Below are 24,076 nucleotides of genomic sequence, written 5' to 3' on the forward strand. Positions count from 1 at the left end.
TGGGTGAAAGCTGAATTGCATAGGCCTTGGCTTCTGCCAGTAAAATTAAAGAAGGAATTTACAGTCTTCGAACATATAGATATCAACACTCCTTCGTTACTGGTAAGAACTGACAGAATTCCTCATTCCTTTTCTGGCATAAAAATAAAGTATAATAACCGAAACAACATCAACATGCAACTTTACCTAATATTTATTTGCTAGTTTAAGTACAGCTCTTCTTTTAAGTGTTATATCAGTTTAACAAGGCTTCAATTGCTGGCATTTTGAAGGCTAAGTTATCCTACACTTGGAGCTGCTTGTTTTTTGCAAAACATAAAATGCATTTGTCAATCTAAACTGATACCGCTAAATTGTAGACTCTCATTAAGGAAGAAAATTTGGTGAACTGTTCCTCTTCAATTATAAATAAAGAATAATCTATGAAAGAACAACAGAAGTCTTAATATTTTAGTGAGGGACTGCTAACTTAAAAATGCAAAGTAAAAAAATTTGCTGCAGTGCATAACTGATAATTTCCATATGGATAATTTTTCTACTGATGGGGAGAAATTACCACAGTTCTGTATAATCCTTTCCTGAAATTTCCTTTTATTAAAATAACTTTAATACCTCAACTGCTCCCAGTGAGGATTTGATTTAAGTCTGACCTAATAATCCTTTATTTTATCCCTTTCTCAAATTTTAATCTGGAGGGGAAAAAAATTTAGAAGTCCGTTGAAACAGGTTTCTTGTGTGTATGGGCAAAAAATTGACTTGCAAAAGGACCTTGCACAAACTCCGTGAAAATTGAAGGTCTCTCATTTGACTTTAATAGGCTTTCGATCAAGCCCTACATCCTGGTGTTGTGTAAAATAAGTCTTCGTAACATAGATGAAACAGGATCGTTCAGAAACAGAGGAAATAGCAGGAGTCAAGATTACAGTAGTTTAACTTAGTTATTTTTTTTTCTGAAATGCAGCTTAATGGAAAGTGTGAAGATGTTCTTATTTACTGTTAGTTAAATGAAAAGCTCTGCAGCATTATGTTGAGATGTGTAGGCTATGAAGCCTTTTGTTTTAAGCTATACAGTATTTTTTTTTTTAGTATTGTTTTAATTGTGTCTGTAGTGTGGAGGATTGCAGAAAAAGCAATACTAATACAGCAGTGGAATTAGGACAAACTTTGTATCTACATAATACTGTTTAAATTGCTTGAGACTTTTCCTATCAAAGTAGCTTTGTTTATCAAAATATGTAATAATAAACACATTATGAAAATTATTATTTTCCTGTGTTGCTTTAAATACCTGAAGGGATTCATGGAGCTCCTAATTTGATGGACAATACTTTTCCTCTTCTTGCAGTCACCCCAAGCAGGCACAAAAGAAAAGACTCTATGTTGCTGGCTTTGTACCTCAGGCCCAATATCTTTAAGTGCCAAAATTGAAAGAAAGGGCTACACCCCAGGTATGTGATAGAATTAATTATAGGATATGTCTTTTCTTCCTTTTTAAAGCTAGAGTCCATACTTACTGGTTTTATATAAATGAAACATTAAGGATATTTTTACCACATCAGTCTGCATTTAGCAATCTTCTCAGTATACTCTGTTTCCTAAGACAGCGCTACTTGTATCTCTAGATTGTTCAAGGACCTCATCTATTAGACTGGTATTTTTTTGTGTGTGTTGGGTTTTTTCTTTTTCCTTTGAGAACAGCTCATGGGGATCTTGTTTCTATTAGCATCAGTGGATGTGGGAGTTTTTCAGGTAGAGCGGTGGTAGCAGCATCATTATAACAGTATAAAAAATGTGGAAGTTTACTTAAACTGCCTTGTAAATATAAAGAGAACTTGAAATTCTGATGTGTTTGTTTGGTTTGTTTTTTTTTTTTTTTTTTTGGTTTCAGGTGAATCAATTCAGATCTTTGCTGAGATTGAGAATTGCTCTTCTCGTATGGTGGTGCCAAAGGCAACCATTTACCAAACACAGGCATTCTATGCTAAAGGGAAAATGAAGGAAGTCAAACAGCTTGTTGCCAACCTCCGCGGGGAATCCTTGTCATCTGGCAAAACAGAAACCTGGAATGGCAAACAGTTGAAAATTCCACCTGTTTCCCCTTCAATCCTTGACTGTAGTATAATCCGTGTGGAGTACTCACTCATGGTATGTTGGGTGGTCTGTTTCACTTGCGAGAGAGAGTAGCTTCCAACGTGCCATACAAATGTCTAGCATAGCATTTTGTGATCATTAGTTATGAAAGAAATACAATAATGTTGTGACAGGAGGTCTGGTAAGTAAATTTAGTTTAAATTGTGCAAGTTCTTAAAACAGTTGTCTGTCAACTAAGCAAGCATTTAATGAGTAGACTGCATTTCCATGTGAGGGCTCACATGAAGACTCAACTTGAAGAGCTCATGTCTCCAGAGGGGCATGGGGCATGGGCCCTAAAATGTACTATTGGAAACAAACTCCTCGTGAAAACTTTCATAGAAAGATAACTTAGACTAATACTTATGAAATGCTAATAAAACCTCATGTTTTAATAATACACTTGTTTCATTTTTCTTCAGGTATATGTTGATATTCCAGGAGCCATGGATTTATTCCTTAACTTACCATTGGTCATTGGTACCATTCCTCTACATCCATTTGGTAGCAGAACATCGAGTGTAAGCAGCCAGGGTAGCATGAACATGAACTGGCTTGGTCTGACACTGCCTGAAAGACTAGAAGGTAACTTGACAATACAAATCCCAATCAATTTGCTAGTCTCTTTTGATTTTTGTCTGCTTTATTCATTGCAGTCTTGCTAACAGAGTCAAACTACATCCTTTTATAATAAAACCTACAGGAAATCTGTTTCTACAACTGCTTGTTCTGTGTAGAAGAACAGTGTTTCTTCCCATCCTGCCTTTCTGTCTCTAGGACAGGCAGTGAAATCTAACTGCCTTGGAAAGTGGCAAAAATGAAAGCACAGGATACCATTGTATCTGTGCACAACTTCATTACTTCTACGGTATCCCAATTGCATCCTTGGTTATAAGGCATTTCAACCCATAATAGCAGTTTCTGGCATCTCTCCCCAGCCTTAGTAGCCAAGACTTTGTGAAAAGATAACATTCTTTTCCATGGGAAATCTCTTATGGCCAAATTATGTATTTCCTTTCTTTTCTTTTTGGATATCTAATATCCTGCTTTTTTAAGTACAAATCCTGGACCTGGAGACTTTTGGAGTGCAGAGGACTACAATGTTCTCTTATTCCTAGCTCTACAGAAATAAATTATCTTTGGTATGATTTAAAGTTTAAAGGAATAATTAAGCCACAATAAACAGTGGTCAGTCTGGTTTTAAACATATTTAATATTAGAATAAAACAAAATATTTTTGTTTAACAATTTTAAAGACATAATTTATCTGCTGGTGAATCTTTCAGTGATTGAAGTTTAGTATTTATCATGTTATGTATTTTGTCATGCATAAGAACTTGTTGTTTGAACTACATGTACCTTTTCCCTCCAGCACCTCCTAGCTATGCAGAAGTGGTCACAGAGGAAAATATACAGTCTGGTCTTGCACCTGTAGCTGCTTTTGATGATTTTCAGAGAGCGCTGCAAGGACCATTATTTGCATACATCCACGAGTTTCGTTTTCTGCCTCCTCCCCTATATTCGGAAGTAGGTATATCTGTCAGAATATGATGATTTATATACTGTTTGTCACTGATTGTTTTAGCAACTACTAAACTGTTTTGCGTGTGTGTTTAAATTCTGTGGATGTAGGGCTTTCAGAAGTTTCATGTAGAAAAGTGATGTATTGGTATTAATTTATTACTTTTCTGACACACTTTTGGCCTTTACAGAACTAAAAATGCAGCCACTGAATAACCATGACTGAGATGCAAATTTCAAAGCTTTTCATGTTTGTCTTTTTCAAGAAAAAGCAATGATATAGTACAAATGAAAAAAAGTGTCCTCTGGCCAAAGTTTGTCTGAATTTACCCACTTTAAGAAAATAGCACTGTGTAGCACAACACCCCCCCCCCCGGGTTGAAACACAAAAAAAGGCTATATGAAGTTAACTGTCCAAAAGATGCAATGTACAGTTAAACTATTCTTACCATCCAGTTTTTGAGACCTAAGTTATCAGGCTGTACCCTTTCTTTCTCCTATAGAGAGGAAGAAGAGTTAAGGCTTAGAACATATGAACTTTTTCAAGTTCATATGAAGTTTTGAAGGATATTTGAGAACTACTTTAAAAGTAGAATAATTTTTTTATTGATAAGTTTCTGCCTTTTCAAGCAAAACTTCTCTGCTTCTCTCAATAAATATTTCCTGATTATCTTTCTAGTGATATGTGTCAAGTCATCTTTTTTGTATAAATCAGATAATTCAAAAGACTTCTGTGTGAGTAAAGGAGAAATTGTTTAAGTTTTGTAGTAGTTATTCATGCTTATCCTTAAATTACCATCAACCTGTAGTTTAAAGACTTCCACTGTATCTAATATTTCTATTAATGTTTATCCAAAGTTTGTTCTAAATAGAAGTTTTTCAATTATTTCAATAACCTTTGGACTCAAAATGCCACATATCATTATAATTTTCTTTTACTTGTGATTTTTTATTTTTATTTCTAGCAATTGATTCTAAAATGCACTGGGTTATTGTGGCCTTTATTTTTTTGTTGTTGTTGTTCTGGGTTTTTTTGGTTGGTTGTTTTTTTTTTCTTTTTCCTTTGGTTAGATTGATCCAAACCCAGATCAGCCCACAGATGAGATACCATCTTGCCCCTCTTGTTGAAGGAATCCATAAAAAGGTGACTTGACATGGGTTTTGAATCACACCTGCCATGTTGAAGATCAAGGTGTCATAGTGGAGACTTGCTTTTAAAGGAAATGTTATTGCTCTTGCCTGTACAGTGAATAAATGAAAAGAACCTCTGATCGTGCTTTGATGTCTATAGCACATCATAGGACTGCTCCACATGCTTGAAAACCTGTGACCCTCTCCCTTAAATAGTGGCACATACTAGGAGCAGCCTTACTAGCATACAGTCACGTGTTTCAAAACACTCAAACCATGTTGTAAGAAAACTTTAACAAAAAAAAAAAAAGATGATAAAGACTGACAAATGCCCTGACCCTTTTTTTTTTTTTTTTTTTTTTTTTGTAATTTTATGTAGCCTGGACTTTACCTGCATATGCACATGCTCAGAATTGTCCTAGTAGGCTGATCATGTATCACCTCTTCAACTTGGATCCTATTGTGGATTTATTTACAAACATCACATGCCTTCAAAGTCAATCCTTGCTGTATGTTTTGCAGCTGGCTGTAGTAGACAAGCAACAGATATATGGGGGGGGGAGGGGGAAGAGATAACACAAGGAAACTAATAAGAGACTTTGTCAAGATTGTATACCTTCTTGATTTCTTTTAATAATTTTTTACCTTTCTACTATTATTGCAAAACAATGTTTTGTTGTCGGCTACCTAAAGATCACTTAATCTCAGGTGAATTCATCACTTGCCAAGCTGTTAGAATGCTATTTGTTTTGTTATGTTGCACTGTTATTTATACTGGTTTGTGTTTGTGTTTTGATTTTGTTCTTTGAGGGGGATTTTGAATAGGGACATGCATAAAACTTACAAAGTGAAAGCAACACCAGCAGATACTAGCAAAGTGTGTAAAGAACTTTAAAAGGGGATAGTCATATGCTGTTCAGGGTTCATGGGCAGAGATATCTTAACTATTAGGTATGGGAAGGAGAAGGTTTGTTTGGTTTGCATTGGTTTTTATTTAAATAATATGTGGTTACCTAATCACAAAAAATTATATATAAAATGAGTCTCCAGTAGAAAGTATAGTTCAGATTGCAAGAAAAGTCTGAACTATGGCAACTAAGCAGCAGCTCAGTTTGCGTGTTTTGTATTATCTTCAGGGTTTATGATACTCTGTCATAGAATCATAGAATACCAGGTTGGAAGGGACCTCAAGGATCATCTGGTCCAACCTTTCTTGGCAAAAGCACGGTCTAGACAAGATGGCCCAGTACACCTAAAAAGTGTCCAATTTTGGGGAATCCCACACTCTCCTGGGGAGATTATTCCAATGGCTGATTGTTCTTATTGTGAAAAATTGTCCTCTCGTGTCCAATCAGAATCTCCCCAGGAGTAACTTGTACCCATTACCCCTTGTCTTTTCCATGTAACTCCTTGTCAAAAGAAAGTCTCCATCTTCTTTGAAACCACCCTTTAAATACTGGAACATGGTGATAAGATCTCCCCTAAACCTTCGTTTCTCGTGGCTTAACAAACCCACTTCTCTCAGCCTTTCTTCACATGGTGGTCTTCCCAGTCCTTGGATCATCTTTGTGGCCTCTGTACCCTATCCAGCCTGTCCACATCCTGTTTGCATAGCAGGGACCAAAACTGAACACAGTATTCCAGGTGAGGCCTAACAAACACTGAGTGGGAGAGTGACTTCTTTATCTCTGCTGGTGATGCCCTTGTTGATGCAACCCAGCATCCTGTTGGCTTTCTTTGCTGCAGCAGCATACTGTTCACTCATATTCGGCTTGTTGTCCACCAAGACCCCCAGGTAGATCCCAACCTGTGCTATATTCCTGGATTATATTTTCTGAGGTGAGTCTTTGTTGAACTTCATAAGGTTCTTGTTAGCACACTCTTCCAGCCTATCCAGGTCTTTCTGCAAGGTTGATCTTGCTTCTGAAGTGTCCACTTCTCCACTCAGTTTGATATCATTGGTGAGCTTTGTCAGAGTACACTTGATCCCATCATCCAGATCACTTGTGAAGATATTAAACAGTGTCAGACCCAGTATCAATCCATGGGGGACTACACTTGTGAAAGATTGCCAGTTTGAAAAGGAGCTATTTACCACCATCCTCTGGGTGTAATCTGTCAGCCAGTTCCCCACCCACTGTACAGACTACTTGTCTAGACCATAACACATCATTTTCTCTAGGAGGAGGCTGTGGGAAATCGCATCGAAAGCCTTGGAGAAATCCAGGTAGACAATGTCCACCACATAACTGAGCAGGTTGCTTTGTCATAGAAGGTGATCAGGTTTGTCAAGCATGATTTGCCCTTCGTGAATCCATGCTAGCTTTTCCCAATCCCATGCTTCATTTGACTTCTGATAGCCCCCAGGAAGATTTGTTCAATAACTTTCCCAGGGACTGAAGTAAGCCTGATGGACCTATAGTCTCCTGGATCCTCCTTTAATCCCTTCTTGTAGATAGGGGTGATATTAACCTTATTCCAGTCTCCTGGGAAGTCCTCTGTTCTCTATGACTTCTCAAAGATTATGGAGAGCAACCTTGCAATGACATCAGCCAGCTCTCTTAACACCTTTGGGTAGATATTGTCAGGGTCTATCGATTTGTAGGGGTCAAGCTCCTGTAACAGTTCACATACTTTCTTCATTGACAGTAGGTCTGTCTTTGCATCAACCTGGATTTTTTGTTCCTAAGGCCTGGGGCCCACTGGTGTTGGGTGAAGAAGAAGACAGAGGTTAAGAAAGTGCTGAGAATCTCTGCCTTTTCAGCATTGTTGGTGACTGATTAATCTCTCCAGTTTAACACCAGGCCAATATTTTCCTTCTGTTTCTGATTTTTTACATACCCAAAGAACCCTTTCTTGTGGTTTTTGACATCTCTGTCCAATTTCAATTTGAGCTGAACTTTTGCTTTTCTAACTGCTTCTCTGCATGCCCTGGCAGTGCCTTTGTAGTATTCAACAGGTATGCCTCTGCTTTTCCATCTCTGGTATGCTTCTCTTGGTTTTGAGCAGACTCAGAGGCTTGCAGTTAAGCCAGGGGAGTCTCTTGCTCTGCCTACTTCTTTTACCTTTAAAGGGGATTAATTGCTTTTGTGCTTCCAGGGAAGCATTCTTGGAAAAACTCCCAGCCCTCACTAGCACCTTTATTGTCCATGGAAGCTTCCCATGGAACCCCTCTCAACTGAGCTCTGAGCAAGCTGAAGTTTGCTCTTCTAAAATCTAAAACTTTAGTCTTAATACTAACCTTTAGCATGCTCAGCTGGCTCCCTAACTCTGCAATATTGTGAACACTGCAGCCAAGGCTATCACTAAGTGAGATATTACAGAGCAGGTTTTCTTGGTTTGTGAGTAACAAGTCTGCCAGTGCCTCATTTCAGCTTGGCACATCTAACATTTGTGTGAGAAAACAGTCCTCTGTGCATTCCAGGAACTTGATGGCTGATATGTGAGCTGCTCTACTGTTCTTCCAACAAATGTCTGGGTAATTGAAGTCACCTATAAGAACCACGCTCTGTTGACCCGAAGCTTACTTAAGTGACCCAAATATTGCTCCATTGGTCTTATTGTCTTGGTTTGGAGGCCAGTAGCTGACTGTAAAAATAGTAAGACTAAACCAATTATAAAACTGGACCAGAGTATCAGTGTTATCAGCCATACTCAAATTCTTTTGCGGAGAATTGCTCTGATTGTTTCCTGGGCTAGTCCTGAGAGCTTTAAAACAAACAATTTATAACAAAAATTTTCCATTTTAGGGCCAGTTCTCTTCAACATCTTCATAAACGACTTGGATGCAGGACTCGAAGGTATACTAAAATGGGAAGAGCTGTTGACTCCCTCGATGGCAGGGAGGCCCTGCAGAGAGACCTAGACAAATTAGAGGGCTGGGCAATCACCAACCATATGAAGTTCAACAAAGGCAAGTGCCGGATTCTGAACCTGGGATGGGGCAATCCTGGATGTACATACAGACTGGGGGAACAAGAGTCTGGAGAGCAGCTCTACAGAAAATGACCTGGGGGTCCTGGTCAATGGCAAGTTGAATATGAGTCAGCAGTGTGCCCCTGCACCCAGGAGGGCCAACCATGTCCTAGGGTGCATCAGTCAAACCATCACCAGCTGGTCAAGGGAGGGGATTGTCCTGCTCTGCTCTGCACTGGTGCGGCCTCCCCTTGAATATTCTGTGCAGTTTTGGTCACTGCAATATACGAAAGATACTAAGCTATCAGAGAATATCCAAAGAAGGTCTGTGAAGATGGTGAAGGGCCTTGAGGGGAAACTGTATGAAGAGTGGCTGAGGTCACTTGGTTTGTTCAGCCTGGAGGAGACTGATGGGAGACCTCATAGCACTCTACAACTTCCTCATGAGGGGAAGCGGAGGGGCAGGCATTTATGTCTTCATTCTGGTGACCAGTGACAGAACCTAAGGGAATGGCCTGAAGTTGTGTCAGGGGAGGTTTAGGTTGGATATTAGAAAGAGATTCTTCACTCAGAGGGTGGTTGGGCACTGGAACAGGCTCCCCAGGGCAGTGGTCACAGCACCAAGCCTGACAGAGTTCAAGAAGCAATTGGATGATACTCTCAGGCACATGGTGTGATTCTTGGGGTGTCCTGTGCAGGACCAGGAGTTGGACTCTGATGATCTTTGTGGGTCCCATCCAACTGAAGATATTCTGTGATTCTATGAAACAAACAAAAAATCGAACAACTTTAAACATACATTCATCTAGAATGTGAGAAATTATATAGAAAAAGCACTGACCCCTTGAACATATCCTAAAGAAGAAAAGAATGATGGAGCCATAGATCTGATCAGTGGTTTTTATACTAGAGATTTGTAAACATAAATTTTCTTTTCAGAAATAATATAAATAAACAACAACAACAAACAAACAAAACCCCACAAAAAACAGCAACAAAGACTATTATCTGAGACGTCTGATGTTGACTACTTAAAAACTAAGTTATCATGTGTATCCTTGTGCAATGAAACAGTACAGAAGGGAGGGGGAGAGGGAAAGCTGATGTTTCTGTATTGTGCTCATTCTTACAAAGTTATACCTTATTTTTAAGGCTTCATAAATATAGTAAAATAGGCTATTCCATAAGTGGCCTTTATGAGAACATGAAAGATATTTCATGTTTCAAAAATGATGACAGGGTGATTAAAATGAGATTCACATCTTAAGTGATTCAGTTCAAATGTTTGGTCTTTGATAAGCAAGAATTGGAAATTGGGTGATGGCTTATGCTGCCAGTTTTGTGACTGTCCTTTCCTTCAATTCTCTCCAATCAGACAAAATTTTAAATGTTAAGATTGTTGGCATAAAAAAGCATTTGTTGATTTTTTTTTTCTTTTTTGTTAACAGACAAGGGAACAATTGTTGATATACATAGCATTGAAGTACTTATCCCAGTATAATGGAAAAACTATATATGAAACAAAATTGACCAATGTCATAATTGATGTTGCCTCACAGGCTGTGATCAGAGTGAAAAATTCTAAAACCTTATCAAATAAAGATTTCCCACTTAAACTTGTTATTAGTTGTTCAGAGGCATTATAGGGTCATAGTTGTAGCCCAATATTTGATATAGAATCTTGATCTGAATTAGGAAAAAGTAAAATCTAAGCATTAGAAAAACAAAGTGCAATATTGAATGTTTGCTTTATAGATTAAATTCTATGGCTGTTTGGGTTTTGGTTGGGGATTTTTGTTTGATTTTTTTGTTGTGTTTCTTTTTTTAAATTAACTTTGGGTGCTGAATATGTCCTTATGGACTTTGTTTTAAGAAAACTATGTGGAAAACAATTTAATTTTTTCTATTGTTCTTCCTTGTGGAAAATAAACTTTTTTCTTCTTTTGTTTAAATGCTTTAAAATGCATTAACTGTAAGTTGTAAGATTGTTTGTGATTTAAACATTTAATGTGTGTCTTTGTGTAAAATAATAGCCATAAGGATCAAATTACTATTATAAAAAACATATGCTGTGTATCAACTACATAGGGAAAAACTATTTCTGGAGCTACACCACTGATTAGTACAAGAGCTACGTTTCAGCACCTTCAGTTCCTTTGTCTCTTTTATATCAATGGTTTCCTAGGGCTAGGTTTCAGCTGGGAAGCTACAATACAGTCTCCTACACTTAGAAAATACCAATAACTTACAGGATATTAATGTCTTTTCAGGACAATGCTTAAAAATGGTGACCTCTGTTCAAGTTATTTAGTGTTTTCCAGTACATATAGTGGGGGTAGGGATTGCACATTTTGGTTTGATCTAACTCCTTGTATAATGCAAGCAGTAGACTTCCTGAATGTGTGAATTCTTGTGTCAAATAAAGCATTTTGAATTAATTTTGAATTTGTAACTGCCAACTATGGAGAAACCAGAAAAATCTTTTAGGGGGGGTTGCCTGTTAATAACACTGTTAGTCATTTGTGCTTGAGTTTTGATTGAAACTAATAGGAAATATAAAAAATAAGGTTGTCTCTCATTATGATTATATACTCAGAACTCCTTTATAGCTGAGTGAAAATGACTGGAATATTTTTTTTCTAATAACAGCTGTCATAGTTCTGATTTTACATTTTCCCTTTGGTTCCAATACAATGGCCTCTGAGAAATTTAAACTCTCTTTAGATGTAAGAGACATTTTATATTTGGGGCTTCTCGTGCAAGGTGTCATATCTATTGCCACGGTGTCATATCTAATATTCGTAGTTAGGCCCAGGATTTACCAGGAACGGGCACAGAAACCAGCCCCAGGGGTGGAAAACCTCGAATGGCATGGGTCATGGGAGGACCTGGGTAAATTTCTAGAAAGTGGTTCAGTTCCTACAACATGGAAGTTCACTCTCGAACAACTCCTAAACCCTGCACAGATAATAACAGCTGTGAGGGAGAGAGGTCGTGGTAAACCCATAGAGAGGCAGGTGGTAGATGCATGTGGGGCTTTAGCCGTTGCCTACAAAAAGGTGCTCGGTATGGTGCAGCCCTCACAGGGAAAAGGAAAAGATGAAAGCGAGAGGTCTGATACAAGGGTGACTCCAGATAAGGCTAGTTCCAAGGAACCAAACAAGTCAATGGAGGTTACCCCTATCCAAAAGAGGAAATATAAGACCAAATCAACCCGCCCAGTAGATGATGATGGGGAGGCAGGACCCTCACAGGCAGCCAACCCGGAGCCAGAAATCATCACTGAGTCCTTATCGTATGACAACCTCCGGAAATTATGGGCAGATGTTATTCGTCACCCGAATGAGCCCATACTGACCTGGATGATCCGAGTCTGGGACTCCACAGGTGATGCCATAAACCTTGATGGCAGTGAAGCAAGGTTCTTGAGGTCTATTGCCCAGGATGTGGGCATTGAAGAGGCATTTGTGAGAGAATCAAAGCCCCTGTCTCTCTGGGCACGGTTGCTGGACGCTGTGAGAGAGAGGTTCGTTTACAGAGAGGCTTTGCAGGCAGACCATTTTGTGAAGAACTGGAATACCATGGAGGAGGGGATCCGACGCCTAAGGGAAATGGCACTGTTGGAGGTACTGTTTGGAAGGGATATGCAAGCTAATCACGATCCTGACAAGGTTAGATGTACACCAACCATGTGGTGGACCTTCATACGTATGGGGCCATCTGCACACGTCAGTTACTTGACATTATTGGAGGCTGGGGAAAAGAGTGAGCCAGTGGCGTTTATAGTAAATAAACTTCAGATGTACGACAGTATGGTCCAAGGATCACTACAAGCCCGCGTTTCCTCCGTGGAGACTTCAATCAATAACCTCACTACCATAGCTACAAAATTACAAGATCAACAGGAGAAAATCCTAGAAAAGATTGAGAGAAACAACTCCCAGGTGGCACCAGTGAGTACTGGGCGCCCCCCAGCTAGAGAGGGTAGACAGACCTCACGAACCGAGTTGTGGTATTTCCTATCTGGCCATGGAGAAGACATGAGACAGTGGGACAGGAAACCTACCCATGTCTTGGCAGCCCGAGTACAAGAGTTGAAGGACCAGAGAAAAACAAAGTCCGTGAAAGTGAGTGCAGTGCCAGTATCCCGTGGGCAGGGATCTGACCCACTAGAAGGTACCTCCCGCCGGTATTTGCAGACGGAAAACTGTGACGAGCAGGATAGAGACCAGTATTAGAGGGGCCCTGCCTCTAGCCAGGTAGAGGCACGGGACAACCGTGTCTATTGGACGGTGTGGATCCAATGGCCTGGCACATCAGACCCACAAGAATATAAGGCTTTGGTTGACACTGGCGCTCAATGTACGTTAATGCCCTCAGGACATGTGGGACCAGAGGCTATTTCCATTTCTGGGGTAACAGGAGGGTCGCAGCAGTTGACCGTGCTGGAAGCTGAAGTGAGCTTGACCGGGAAGGAGTGGCAGAAACACCCCATTGTGACTGGTCCAGATGCCCCATGTATCCTGGGCATTGACTACCTTAGGAATGGGTATTTCAAAGACCCCAAGGGACATAGATGGGCTTTTGGAATAGCTGCTGTGGAGACAGAAGCTGCTAAGCAGTTGAATTCACTACCTGGCCTCTCAGAGAACCCTTCTGCTGTGGGACTGTTGAAGGTTGAGGAACAGCGAGTGCCAATTGCCACTACAATAGTGCACCGTCGGCAGTACCGAACAAACCGAGACTCTGTGATTCCCATCCATAAGATGATCCGTGAGCTGGAGAGCCAAGGAGTGATCAGCAGGATCCACTCCCCCTTCAACAGCCCCATCTGGCCTGTGCGTAAGTCCGACGGAGAATGGAGACTGACTGTGGACTATCGTGGCCTGAATGAAGCCACCCCGCCATTGAGTGCTGCAGTTCCAGACATGTTGGAGCTCCAGTACGAGCTGGAGTCTAAGGCAGCGAGGTGGTACGCCACTATCGACATTGCGAATGCATTCTTCTCCATTCCCTTGGCAGCAGAGTGCAGGCCGCAGTTTGCTTTCACGTGGAGGGGCGTGCAGTACACGTGGAACCGACTGCCCCAGGGGTGGAAACACAGTCCCACCATCTGCCACGGATTGATCCAGGCTACACTAGAGAAAGGTGAAGCCCCAGAACACCTGCAGTACATTGATGACATCATTGTATGGGGGGACACAGCAGAAGAGGTCTCTGAGAAAGGAAAAAAGATCATACAGATTCTCCTGGAAGCTGGGTTTGCCATTAAAAAGAGTAAAGTCAAGGGACCTGCCCGAGAGATCCAGTTCCTGGGAGTAAAGTGGCAAGATGGACGTCGTCAAATCCCGACTGAAGTCATCGATAAAATCACAGCAATGGCCCCACCAACTAGCAAGAAGGAAACACAAGCTTTCCTGGGTGCCATAGGTTTTTGGAGAATGCATATCCCCGAGTACAGCCAGATCGTAAGCCCTCTCTATCTGGTAACCCGCAAGAAGAATGATTTCCAGTGGGGTCCTGAACAACAGCAAGCATTTGAACAGATTAAACAGGAGATTGCCCATGCTGTAGCCCTTGGGCCAGTCAGGACAGGACCAGATGTGAAGAATGTGCTCTACTCTGCATCTGGGGATAAGGGCCTCTCCTGGAGCCTCTGGCAGAAGGTGCCTGGCGAGACCCGAGGCCGCCCACTTGGATTCTGGAGCCGAAGCTACAGGGGATCGGAAGCCAATTACACTCCAACAGAAAAAGAGATCCTAGCAGCTTATGAGGGAGTACAAGCTGCCTCAGAGGTGATTGGCACAGAAGAACAGCTCCTCCTGGCACCTCGGCTGCCAGTGTTGAGTTGGATGTTCAAAGGGAAGACGCCCTCTACTCATCATGCCACTGATGCCACCTGGAGCAAATGGACCGCCCTGATCACGCAGCGCGCCCGCATTGGAAACCCAAATCACCCTGGGATCCTAGAAATCATCACGAACTGGCCGGAAGGTGAGGATTTTAGTCTAGCAGAGGAAGAAGAAGGGGAGCAGGTGGTACGGGCAGAGGAAGTCCCAGCATATAACCAACTACCAGAAGAAGACATACGCTATGCACTCTTTACTGATGGTTCCTGCCGTATTGTAGGGATGAAACGTAAATGGGAAGCAGCCGTATGGAGTCCCACACGACAAGTTGCAGAAGCTATGGAAGGAGAGGGTGAATCAAGCCAATTCGCAGAGCTCAAAGCTGTCCAGTTGGCATTGGACATTGCTGAACGAGAGAAGTGGCCAAAACTTTACCTCTACACGGACTCATGGATGGTGGTCAATGCCCTGTGGGGGTGGTTGGACAGATGGAAGAAGACCAATTGGAAACGTAGGGGAAAACCCATCTGGGCCGCTGATATATGGCAAGACATTACTACCCGGGGAGAGAAACTGATTGTGAGGGTCCGCCACGTAGACGCCCACGTGCCCAAAAATCGAGCCAATGAAGAACATCGCAACAATGAATGGGCAGACCGAGCTGCACAAGTTGAGATGTCACAGGTGGACCTAGACTGGCAGCACAAAGGTGAACTGTTCTTAGCACGATGGGCTCATGATGCTGCCGGCCATCAAGGCAGAGATGCCACCTACAGATGGGCATGAGACTGAGGGGTGGATCTAACCATGGATACTATCTCTCAGGTTATCCATGACTGTGAGACATGCGTTGCACCCCATGGAGAAGTGACCCATGGGACAGCAATTTGGGAAGAACTGCTGCCTGAGGGATGGACTCATGCCAGAGAGGTCCATCAAGGAATATCTCCCATGGGAGGGACCCCACGGGAGCAGGGGAAGGACTCCTCTCCCTGAGCAGTGGCAGAAACAACAACTGACCGTAACCTTCATTCCCCATCCCCTTGCACCGCTAGGGGGAATGAGGGAGAACACGGCAGGAGGGGTGGGGAGAAGGTGTTTTTAAGACTTTTTTATTTCTCACTCTTTGGCTCTTATCCTGTTAGTAATAAATTTAAGTACTATCCCCACTTTGAGTCTGTTTTGCCTGTGAAGGTAATCAGTAACTGACCTCTCCCAGCTGTTAATCTCAACCCATGAATCCTTAGCTGTTTTTTTCTCTCTCCTTTGTCCAGTTGCAGAGGGAGAGTGAGAGAATGGCTTTAGTGGATACCTGGTATCTGGCCAGGGTCAACCCACTACAGCAGGACAGCAACATTCATAAAAGTTCAGCTACAGAATCAAAGAACAGAACAGATAGAGTAAGCTTGGCTTTTGTCCAGTAATTAATTTTCTACAGGGACACTTCTTTGCTAACGTGAATGCTGCTGATTTGAACCAAATCCCATTAATCGAACTATACAGTTATCTGTAACTCTGCAAAGAGTCAAGTATCCCACGTAAATTTTCAGTAGGCTCCTGTTACAAAATGACAACTGCTCCTAGAAATATTGATTTCACTGGAGAGTCCAACCTGACTCATAGAGTCCAGTCACAGACTTTCCACATTCCATGGATTTTGAACAGAATCTTTTTCAGAGATTCTCAGAACTTTAAGAGATGCCAAGGACTTATTCTTGCATGACAGTTAAAAAAGATTTTATTTTTTTTCTAGTGAAAGCAATATACAAAGGCATGTCATCAGGCATGTTTCACCTGCCCTCTGGATGATATCCTTGAAATAGGAAAAAAGTAATCTATTTGTTCTCCAAGTAATTGTCACTCCCTGTCAGCTACAGCATGCTGGTGGTGAATGGTGCTGCATCCAGTTGGCGGCCAGTCACTAGTGGTGTCCCCCAGGGATCAGTGTTGGGCTCAGTCCTGTTTAATATCTTTATTGATGATCTGGACGAGGGGATTGAGTCTACTATTAGCAAATGGGGGGGAGTGTTAATCTGCTGGAAGGCAGCAGGGCTCTGCAGAGGGACCTGGACAGGCTAGATAGATGGGATGAATCCAAAGGTATGGGGTTTCAACAAGGGCAAGTGCCAGGTCCTGCACTTTAGCCACAACAACCCCCTGCAGCACTACAGGCTGGGGACAGAGCGGCTGGAGAGCAGCCAGGCAGAAAGGGACATGGGGGTTCTGATAGACAGGAAGCTGAACATGAGCCAGCAGTGTGCCCAGGTGGCCAAGAAGGCCAATGTCATCCTGGCCTGTATCAGGATCAGTGTGCCCAGCAGGAGCAGGGAAGTGATTCTTCCTCCCTACTCAGCATTGGTGAGGCCGCACCTCAAGTACTGTATCCAAGTCTGGGTCCCTCAATTTAGAAAGGATATTGAGGTCCTGGAGCAGGTCCAAACAAGGGCAGCAAGGCTGGGGAAGGGACTGGAAGTCCTATGAGGAACAGCTGAGGGAGTTGGGGTTGTTCAACCTGGAGAAGAGGAGGCTCAGGGGAGATCTTATCACTCTCTACAACTACCTGAAAGGAGGCTGTATCCAGGTAGGGGTTGGTCTCTTCTCCCAGGCAACTAACAGTAGGACAAGAGGGCACAGTTTTAATCTGTGACAGGGGAGGTTTAGGTTAGACATTAGAAGTTCTTTACAGAGAGTGATTGGACACTGGAATGGGCTGCCCAGGGATGTGGTAGAGTCACCGTCCCTGGAGGTGTTTATGAAGAGACTGGATGTGGCACTTAGTGCCATGGTCTAGTAGATGAGGTTGGTGTTAGGTCAAAGGTTGGACTCAATTATTTTAGAGGTCTTTTCCAACCTACTTTATTCTGTGATTCTATGCTCTTTTTAGAGCTGCATCTCCATATCTCTTGACCTAGTGGTAGCTTCTGAATAGATGCTAGATGATGCTGTGACATGTTGAACAGTGTACCTTTAATCCAGTTCATAAGATGAAAGATTTGGAATTTAGAAGGACATTATATTTTGTTTCAAGCACCTTCCTATAAATGTTTGTCATATTTGGATGAAAGGCAGTAATTACAACAGTGAAGGTGAGACCGTGCAATTTTTAAGGGGGCAGGAATATACAATTACAAAAAAACCACAACAATCCCCAAACTCACATCCAGAAACTAATATTAAAGTGCAAAACCAGGTATTAAGCATTGTTTGCCTCTTCAGCAGTATAGTCTGATGCCTTATACAAGAAAAACAAAAATCTAAGATGGTGAATCACCGCACATGACAGCACTGAGGTCTACCATGAAATCCCTCTACAGGTTCCCACTAAGAACAACAGAAGGAATTACAAGGTGAAAAATGATTCCCCTCTTGTTCCTGTGCATCAAACTATTCTAAAGTATGCCTTTGACTTGACTGCTCTTCAACAAATATTGGGAATGGGACAAGTCACAACCTTTTAGCTGTTGATTGATTTAATAAATGTTCCATCCAAATGATTTTATGAGTGGGATGTCATTCAATCTTTCTCCAAAGAGATATGGCACTTGTTTTCAACTGAATATAATGGGAAAACATAAGAGGAGGGAAAATCACTACAAAATCTAATGTATTTTTCATTTTTAAATGAAAAGTTATGCAATTATCTAAATATAAACAATCCCCTAGTGTCATCAAATTTCCTAGAATCCAAATAAAACTTCCCACTAAAGTTGTTCATATTAATGTTCAAGACAAATATGTCATGCTTGTCCATCAGCTAACAAACAGAATATAATAGATTTTTCCATGTTTCATTCAGCTCTGTAGAAGATACAAACCATTTACTGGGTAATGATTTTAATAAGTTTTTATTATTTGCATCCTAGTTTTAGGGCCAATTCTAAATTAGTTGCAGTCTGTGAGGTTAATTACTCCATTTTTACTAGTTAACATTGCCAAGTTCAGAAAACAGATCATCATAATGTATCAAAGTGCACTGGGGGAGGTTATGGAGCAGATCATCTTGAGTGCGATCACATGGCATGTACAGGACAACCAGGGGATCAGGACCAGTCAGCATGGGTTTAGGAAAGGCAGGTCCTGCTTGACTGACCTTATCTCCTTGTATGACAAGGTAACCTACTTAGTGGATGAAGGAAAGGCTGTGGATGTTGGCTATCTGGACTTTAGTAAAGCCTTTGGCACTGTCTCCCACAGCATTCTCCTGGAGAAACTGACTGCTCATGGCTTGGATGGGCATACTCTTTGCTGGCTGGATGTCTGGGCCCAGAGAATTTTGGTGAATGGAGTTATATCCAGTTGGCAGCCAATCGCCTGTGGTGTTTCCCAGGGTTCATTATTGGGGCCAGCTCTATTTAATATCTTTATCAATGATCATTATGAGGGGATCTAGTGCACCTTCAGCAAGTTTGCAGGTGACACCAAGTTGAGCAGTGTTATAATTTTCCTTTTTCATTAGCTTCTGGTGAATTTTTTCACACCAACTGCTTGGCTGAGGTGAAGATGAGTTTTTCAGGTTTTGATGTTTGCTTGGCCTAGACCTTAATGACTGTCTTAGTGATATGCTAAACGACTCCTCTTGGCAAAAAGCAGGACTCTTTTGTTTCACTCTACCCGAGCCCAGGGGTTTTGTGTTTGGGGTTTTTTTTTCCCTCGGGATGAGGCGGGGGAGGGGGAGGGGGAGGGACTGGGTGTCAGAGGGGAACTCGTGGGGTGGGCTAGGGGGAAGAGGAAAGCTAGGGGGTCGTTTTCTGGTTTTTTTTTTTTGCTCTCAGCAAGGTCACCTGGCTGCTTTTGGTCCCGGCTTTCCTCCATTACCTGATGCACTGTTCTGCCCACTGCCCAAACTGCCTGGGATTTCATCAAAGAAGGAAGTGCCAATCTGTGGAAGAATTTTTCTGAGGTGGAAAAGATGCTTTTCTTTCCTCCTCCTCCTCCTCTTTTCCGTCCTGGGGCAAGCTTGTGTCCATTGATGAGGAAGAGGAGTTTCCAGCCGCAACTTTTGACAGCATGAGTCCACAGGAAGATTATCCTCCCGCCTTCTCCTTTCCCTTTTGGTTGGGGGGTCCCCGTCCGGCTGTCTGCCACGCACCAGGGTCACCAGAGCCCAACAGCGCCCCCTGCCGGCCATCCGAGTGCAACTGCAGCCTCCGCTCCTCCAGAGATCCAACAGTTTGTCGTGGTTAGAATTGCGCCGAAAGGCAAAAAGTACTTAAATGGTTTTGGTGGGATTTGGGTGCAAGACTGTTGTTTGTTTTGTTGCCTAAATGGCTGTGGGGAAAAAAAGACTCCACGCCAAATTAGGTAAGAGATAAGATAAGGATACAAAAGTTTTAATGAGCCCCCAGGCTTTTTGGAATACCCTCAGCGCGCTCTCGAAATACAGATGTCCACAGTTTTTATAATGATTTTTGCCCAATCCCCGTCCTGTTACCACCCAGGTTCTCTCCCCGCCACGCCTCTTGGGAATTGGGTCTGGGGGCGTTTTGGGACCCCCTCTTCTTCATCTTCATTTTCCGCAGAGCACGTAATGTCCTTGGAGGCCTTCCAGAATTCTAGGCCTGAAGGTTGTTGGGTCTATGGCTGTATCTTGTTCCGTAGGGTTAGGGTGTTCTACAATTCTACCTTGAAAAAGAGACTAAACAGGCTATGGAATTTAGGGAATTGATATGGGAATGGGTAACAGGGGTTTGAACTGGTGTGTTAAGGGTAAAGGGATAATATGCTGCTACTCTAAAATCTACATTTACTACATAACTACTTCTAAGGTCTACAAAATCTGTAGGGGATTCATTTTTATCTTGTTTCACTGTATACATTTTTGACCAATTTACTGCTTTTGGAATTCCATATTTAAGACCATAAATCACCCAATCCTGATAGCGTTTCAATGCTTCTCTTTTTTCTGGTAAATTGGGATTCCATTTGGGATCCTCTGAGGGAAACACATCTTACAGTTGTCCTTGCATCTACCCAGATGTTATGAGCCTCTCTATTTCATCCCGGGCAGCTTTCTTAACAATTATTTCACTAGAATCTAATAATGTGTCTAGCATTATTTCCAAATCTTCCCAATCAGGATTTTGTGTCTTTATTGCTCTTTTCATAAACCTAGTTACCTTGTCTGGGTTTTCCCTCTATGTTCCAACTGAAGCTTTCCACTGCTGTAACTCACCTAGAGAAAAAGGAGTTTTTATCAAAACTGGACCCTGGTTGCTCATGGTTTGTCTTAAACGGGCTTCTACTGTAGGCTTTTCCTTTTGTGATCTTGTCCTACTAGCCACAGGACTGGGGTCTGACAGAGCTTCTTGTACTCTTCTTCCCCCTGTCTTTGGTCTTACTATAAGTGGTTTCTCTTCCCCCCTCCCCAGTCTATCATTTGATTCATCCTCAGAAGCTTCTGTGCCTGTATCAGAAAAATCACTATCCCGAGTCTTAACGTTTGTGCTCGAGGGGTCAAAAGGGGGAAGACCCCATCTTTGTCTCTTGTCGATAGGAGGAACCGAACTGCTCCTCCTTAACCTGCTTCTCCCCCGTTGCTGTAATTCTAAACCCTGGCTCCCCCATTCCTCTGTAGGATAGGGTGGTACCGAAGGGATGGGGGCGGGTTCGTTCCCGCCCCTCATGGCAGAGCTGAAGGGTCCTGTGTCAGCCGGGGCAGGGACTCTGGCTGCAGACACCGCCCCCGCTCCTCTTCCCGCAGTGCTGAGATTCGAACCTCCCACCCCCATTGCCGCGGTAACCGCAACTGCGCCTGGCACTCCCGGAATGGCCCAGGAGGGAGCCAGTGCAGCTCCCCGGTGACCGAGAGGATCTGCAGTCCCGGCCAGGAGCGACCCCGCAGTCCTGGGGAGGGTTACCACCCCCCTTTCGGCACCGGCAGAGCTCGCAGCTCCAGACGGGATCGGCCCCCCGGCTCCAAAAGGGGCTATCGCCCCCCGATCACCGACACCTAGGGAGCTCGCAGCTTCAGACCGGACCGGCTCCGCGGTCTCGGGAGGGGCCAGTTCGGCTCCTTCAGGAGGGGCCGGCGCCGGTCCGGCTGGCGCCAGAACTCTTGGGGCAGCCGGGGCGTGGACCGCCCCCGCTCCCGCTGCTCCCGCGTCGGCCGGAGCAGCCGGCCCCAGCCCCGCGGGTCCCGGAGCACCAACAGCAGTTCCCAGGACCCCCGCTCCTCCCGGAGCAGTCCCAGCTTGTCCCGCCGTTGCCCCCGAGGCCCCCGAAGCAATTGAACCCGGCACTGCAGATCCAGCTGTCCCTGCCGAGCTGGCAGGACCCGCCCCAGGGGCTACCCCCGCTCCTGATGGACTTACGCCCGCCGCGCCCGCAGCCTGAGCCAAAGCGGGGGGTGGGCTTCCTATTCTCATATTTGGGGGAATTAAAAGGTCCAGATTTTCATCTCCAGGGCTTTCAAGTTTAGTTTCCTCCTTAGGATCATGCTTAGCACGATTTTTCTTTTTCTTTTTCTCCTCTAATACCATTTCTGTGTGTTCTGCTTCTATTTTAACTTTGTCCTTTTTATATACCTTTCTCAATTTCGGACGGGTTAAGAAAAGGTAGAATAATTCTGCATAATGCAATTCTGACCACATTTCCTCCTTATGAAGGATTGTCATAAGATGAAACACTGTATTTGCCTCAAAAGAGCCAAATTTCGGCCAGGCTATTCCTCTAATTTTCCCGGTATAGGGCCAAACATCCATAGAGAGTCTACCTCCCGCCTTTTTAAAGATGTCTCAGGACCAGTTAAATCATCCCAATACCGTAAAACCAAAGCAAGAGGGGTTCCCTCTGGAATTTCCTCTTTAGCTTGTGTACATCCCATGTTAACAAACAACACACGAGGAAAACGACAGATCTAACCTAGAACTCACAGCCACACACACACCGCAGACCTTGTGTCTAATCCAGACACTACCAGGTTCAGGCAGAAACACAGAGTTTCAAGCGGGAGGCGTCCCCCCCTCTCCGGCCACACCTGGCCAACAAGAAACCCGAAATCCTCCTGCCTGCCCTAACTTAAACTTTCCGGGCAGTTCCACTGCCCACTCCGGCAAAAATCCCTTTGCCAACAGACTGGGAAAACACTGACTTTTGGGCCCAAGTCCAAGTTTCCCTTCCCAGCCTCACCGTATTCCCTAGCCCTGGGGGAAACTCCTTCCCGCAGCTGCTAATTAAAATTCTCTAGGAGTTTTGTTCTTTATCTTACCTCCTCCACGTGCGGTTCCGAGAAGCTGGGCCCCCCAAGATCAGAGCAGGAATTCTTCAAGATATGCCGGCTGGAAAGAAATCCCTGCAAAAGGGAATACCAATCCAGAGGAGTCACAGGTCTCGATTCCCCGTATGGGCCACCAAAACTGTTGCCTAAATGGCTGTGGGGAAAAAAAGACTCCAAGCCAAATTAGGTAAGAGATAAGATAAGGATACAAAAGTTTTAATGAGCCCCCAGGCTTTTTGGAATACCCTCAGCGCGCTCCCGAAATACAGATGTCCACAGTTTTTATAATGATTTTCACCCAATCCCAGTCCAGCCACCACCCAGGTTCTGCCCCCGCCACGCCTCTTGGGAATTGGGTCTGGGGGCGTTTTGGGACCCCCTCTTCTTCATCTTCATCTTCCTCAGAGCACGTAATGTCCTTGGAGGCCTTCCAGAATTCTAGGCCTGAAGGTTGTTGGGTCTATGGCTGTATCTTGTTCCGTAGGGTTAGGGTGTTCTTCTACAATTCTACCTTGAAAAAGAGACTAAACAGGCTATGGAATTTAGGGAATTGATATGGGAATGGGTAACAGGGGTTTGAACTGGTGTGTTAAGGGTAAAGGGATAATATGCTGCTACTCTAAAATCTACATTTACTACATAACTACTTCTAAGGTCTACAAAAATAAAAAAATTAAAACATCAAAACTCCAAGGTATCAGTTTTTTTGTTCTTTTGTTGTATTATCTATACACATATGTTCCTTAAATAAAGGGCTGTTATTTTTTCTTTCTCCACATTTCCTCAACTGTAGCTTCTTAATTTCGGATTTACAATTGCTTAGAGGGAGGAGTTTGGTCTTCCCCATTACTTACCCTCCTTAGCAAACACTTCTTTCTTGTTAACTGAGACAGGCAGGAGTGTTGATCTTCTTAAGGGTAGGAAGGCTCTGCAGAGGCATCTGGACAGACATGATTGATGTCTGTTCAAGTGCCAGATCCTGCAATGGGGTCATAACAACCCCATGCATCATCTTTGTGGCATCCCCTGGACCCACTCTATCAAGTCTACATCTTTCTTGTACTGAGGGCCCCAGAGTTGGATGTTGTACTCCAGGTGGTGTCTCAAAAGGGCAGAGTAGAGAGGGGGAAACACCTGCTGGCCATGCTTCTTTTGATGCAGCCCAAGACATGGTTGGCTTTTTGGGCTTCAAGTGCACACTGTTGGCTCATGTCCAGTTTTTTGTCCACAAGAAACGCCAAGTCCTTCTTCCCAGGGCTGCTTTCAATGAGTTCTTGTGGAGAACTGGCTATGTGAAAAGAGGCATGCAGGCCCA

At 43.3% G+C, this 24,076-nt stretch overlaps 1 protein-coding gene across 2 annotated transcripts; it reads left to right on the plus strand.

The window, feature by feature from the left end:
- Positions 1 to 3,519: 3,519 nt before the first annotated feature.
- Positions 3,520 to 18,786, plus strand: LOC126651450 (uncharacterized). Of its 2 annotated transcripts, none has more exons than XM_050337349.1 (2): positions 3,520 to 3,657; positions 8,532 to 18,786. In XM_050337349.1, exon 2 carries the CDS (start codon positions 13,068 to 13,070, stop codon positions 15,330 to 15,332), a length of 2,265 nt encoding a protein of 754 aa, XP_050193306.1. In that variant the 5' UTR covers positions 3,520 to 3,657; positions 8,532 to 13,067; the 3' UTR covers positions 15,333 to 18,786. The 2 variants fall into 2 exon arrangements, with proteins under 2 accessions (XP_050193306.1, XP_050193307.1); XM_050337350.1 differs by having other exon boundaries at positions 3,523 to 3,657; positions 5,162 to 18,786.
- The last annotated feature ends 5,290 nt before the right edge of the window (positions 18,787 to 24,076 follow it).

Source organism: Myiozetetes cayanensis, unplaced genomic scaffold, assembly GCF_022539395.1.
Source record: "Myiozetetes cayanensis isolate MyiCay16 unplaced genomic scaffold, myiCay2020 scf617, whole genome shotgun sequence".
NCBI classification, from domain to species: Eukaryota; Metazoa; Chordata; class Aves; order Passeriformes; family Tyrannidae; genus Myiozetetes; species Myiozetetes cayanensis.

What these genes read in the sequence shown, in the direction of transcription:
- LOC126651450 (XM_050337349.1), top strand. Translation starts at nt 13,068, where the DNA reads ATGCCCTCAGGACATGTGGGACCAGAGGCTATTTCCATTTCTGGGGTA.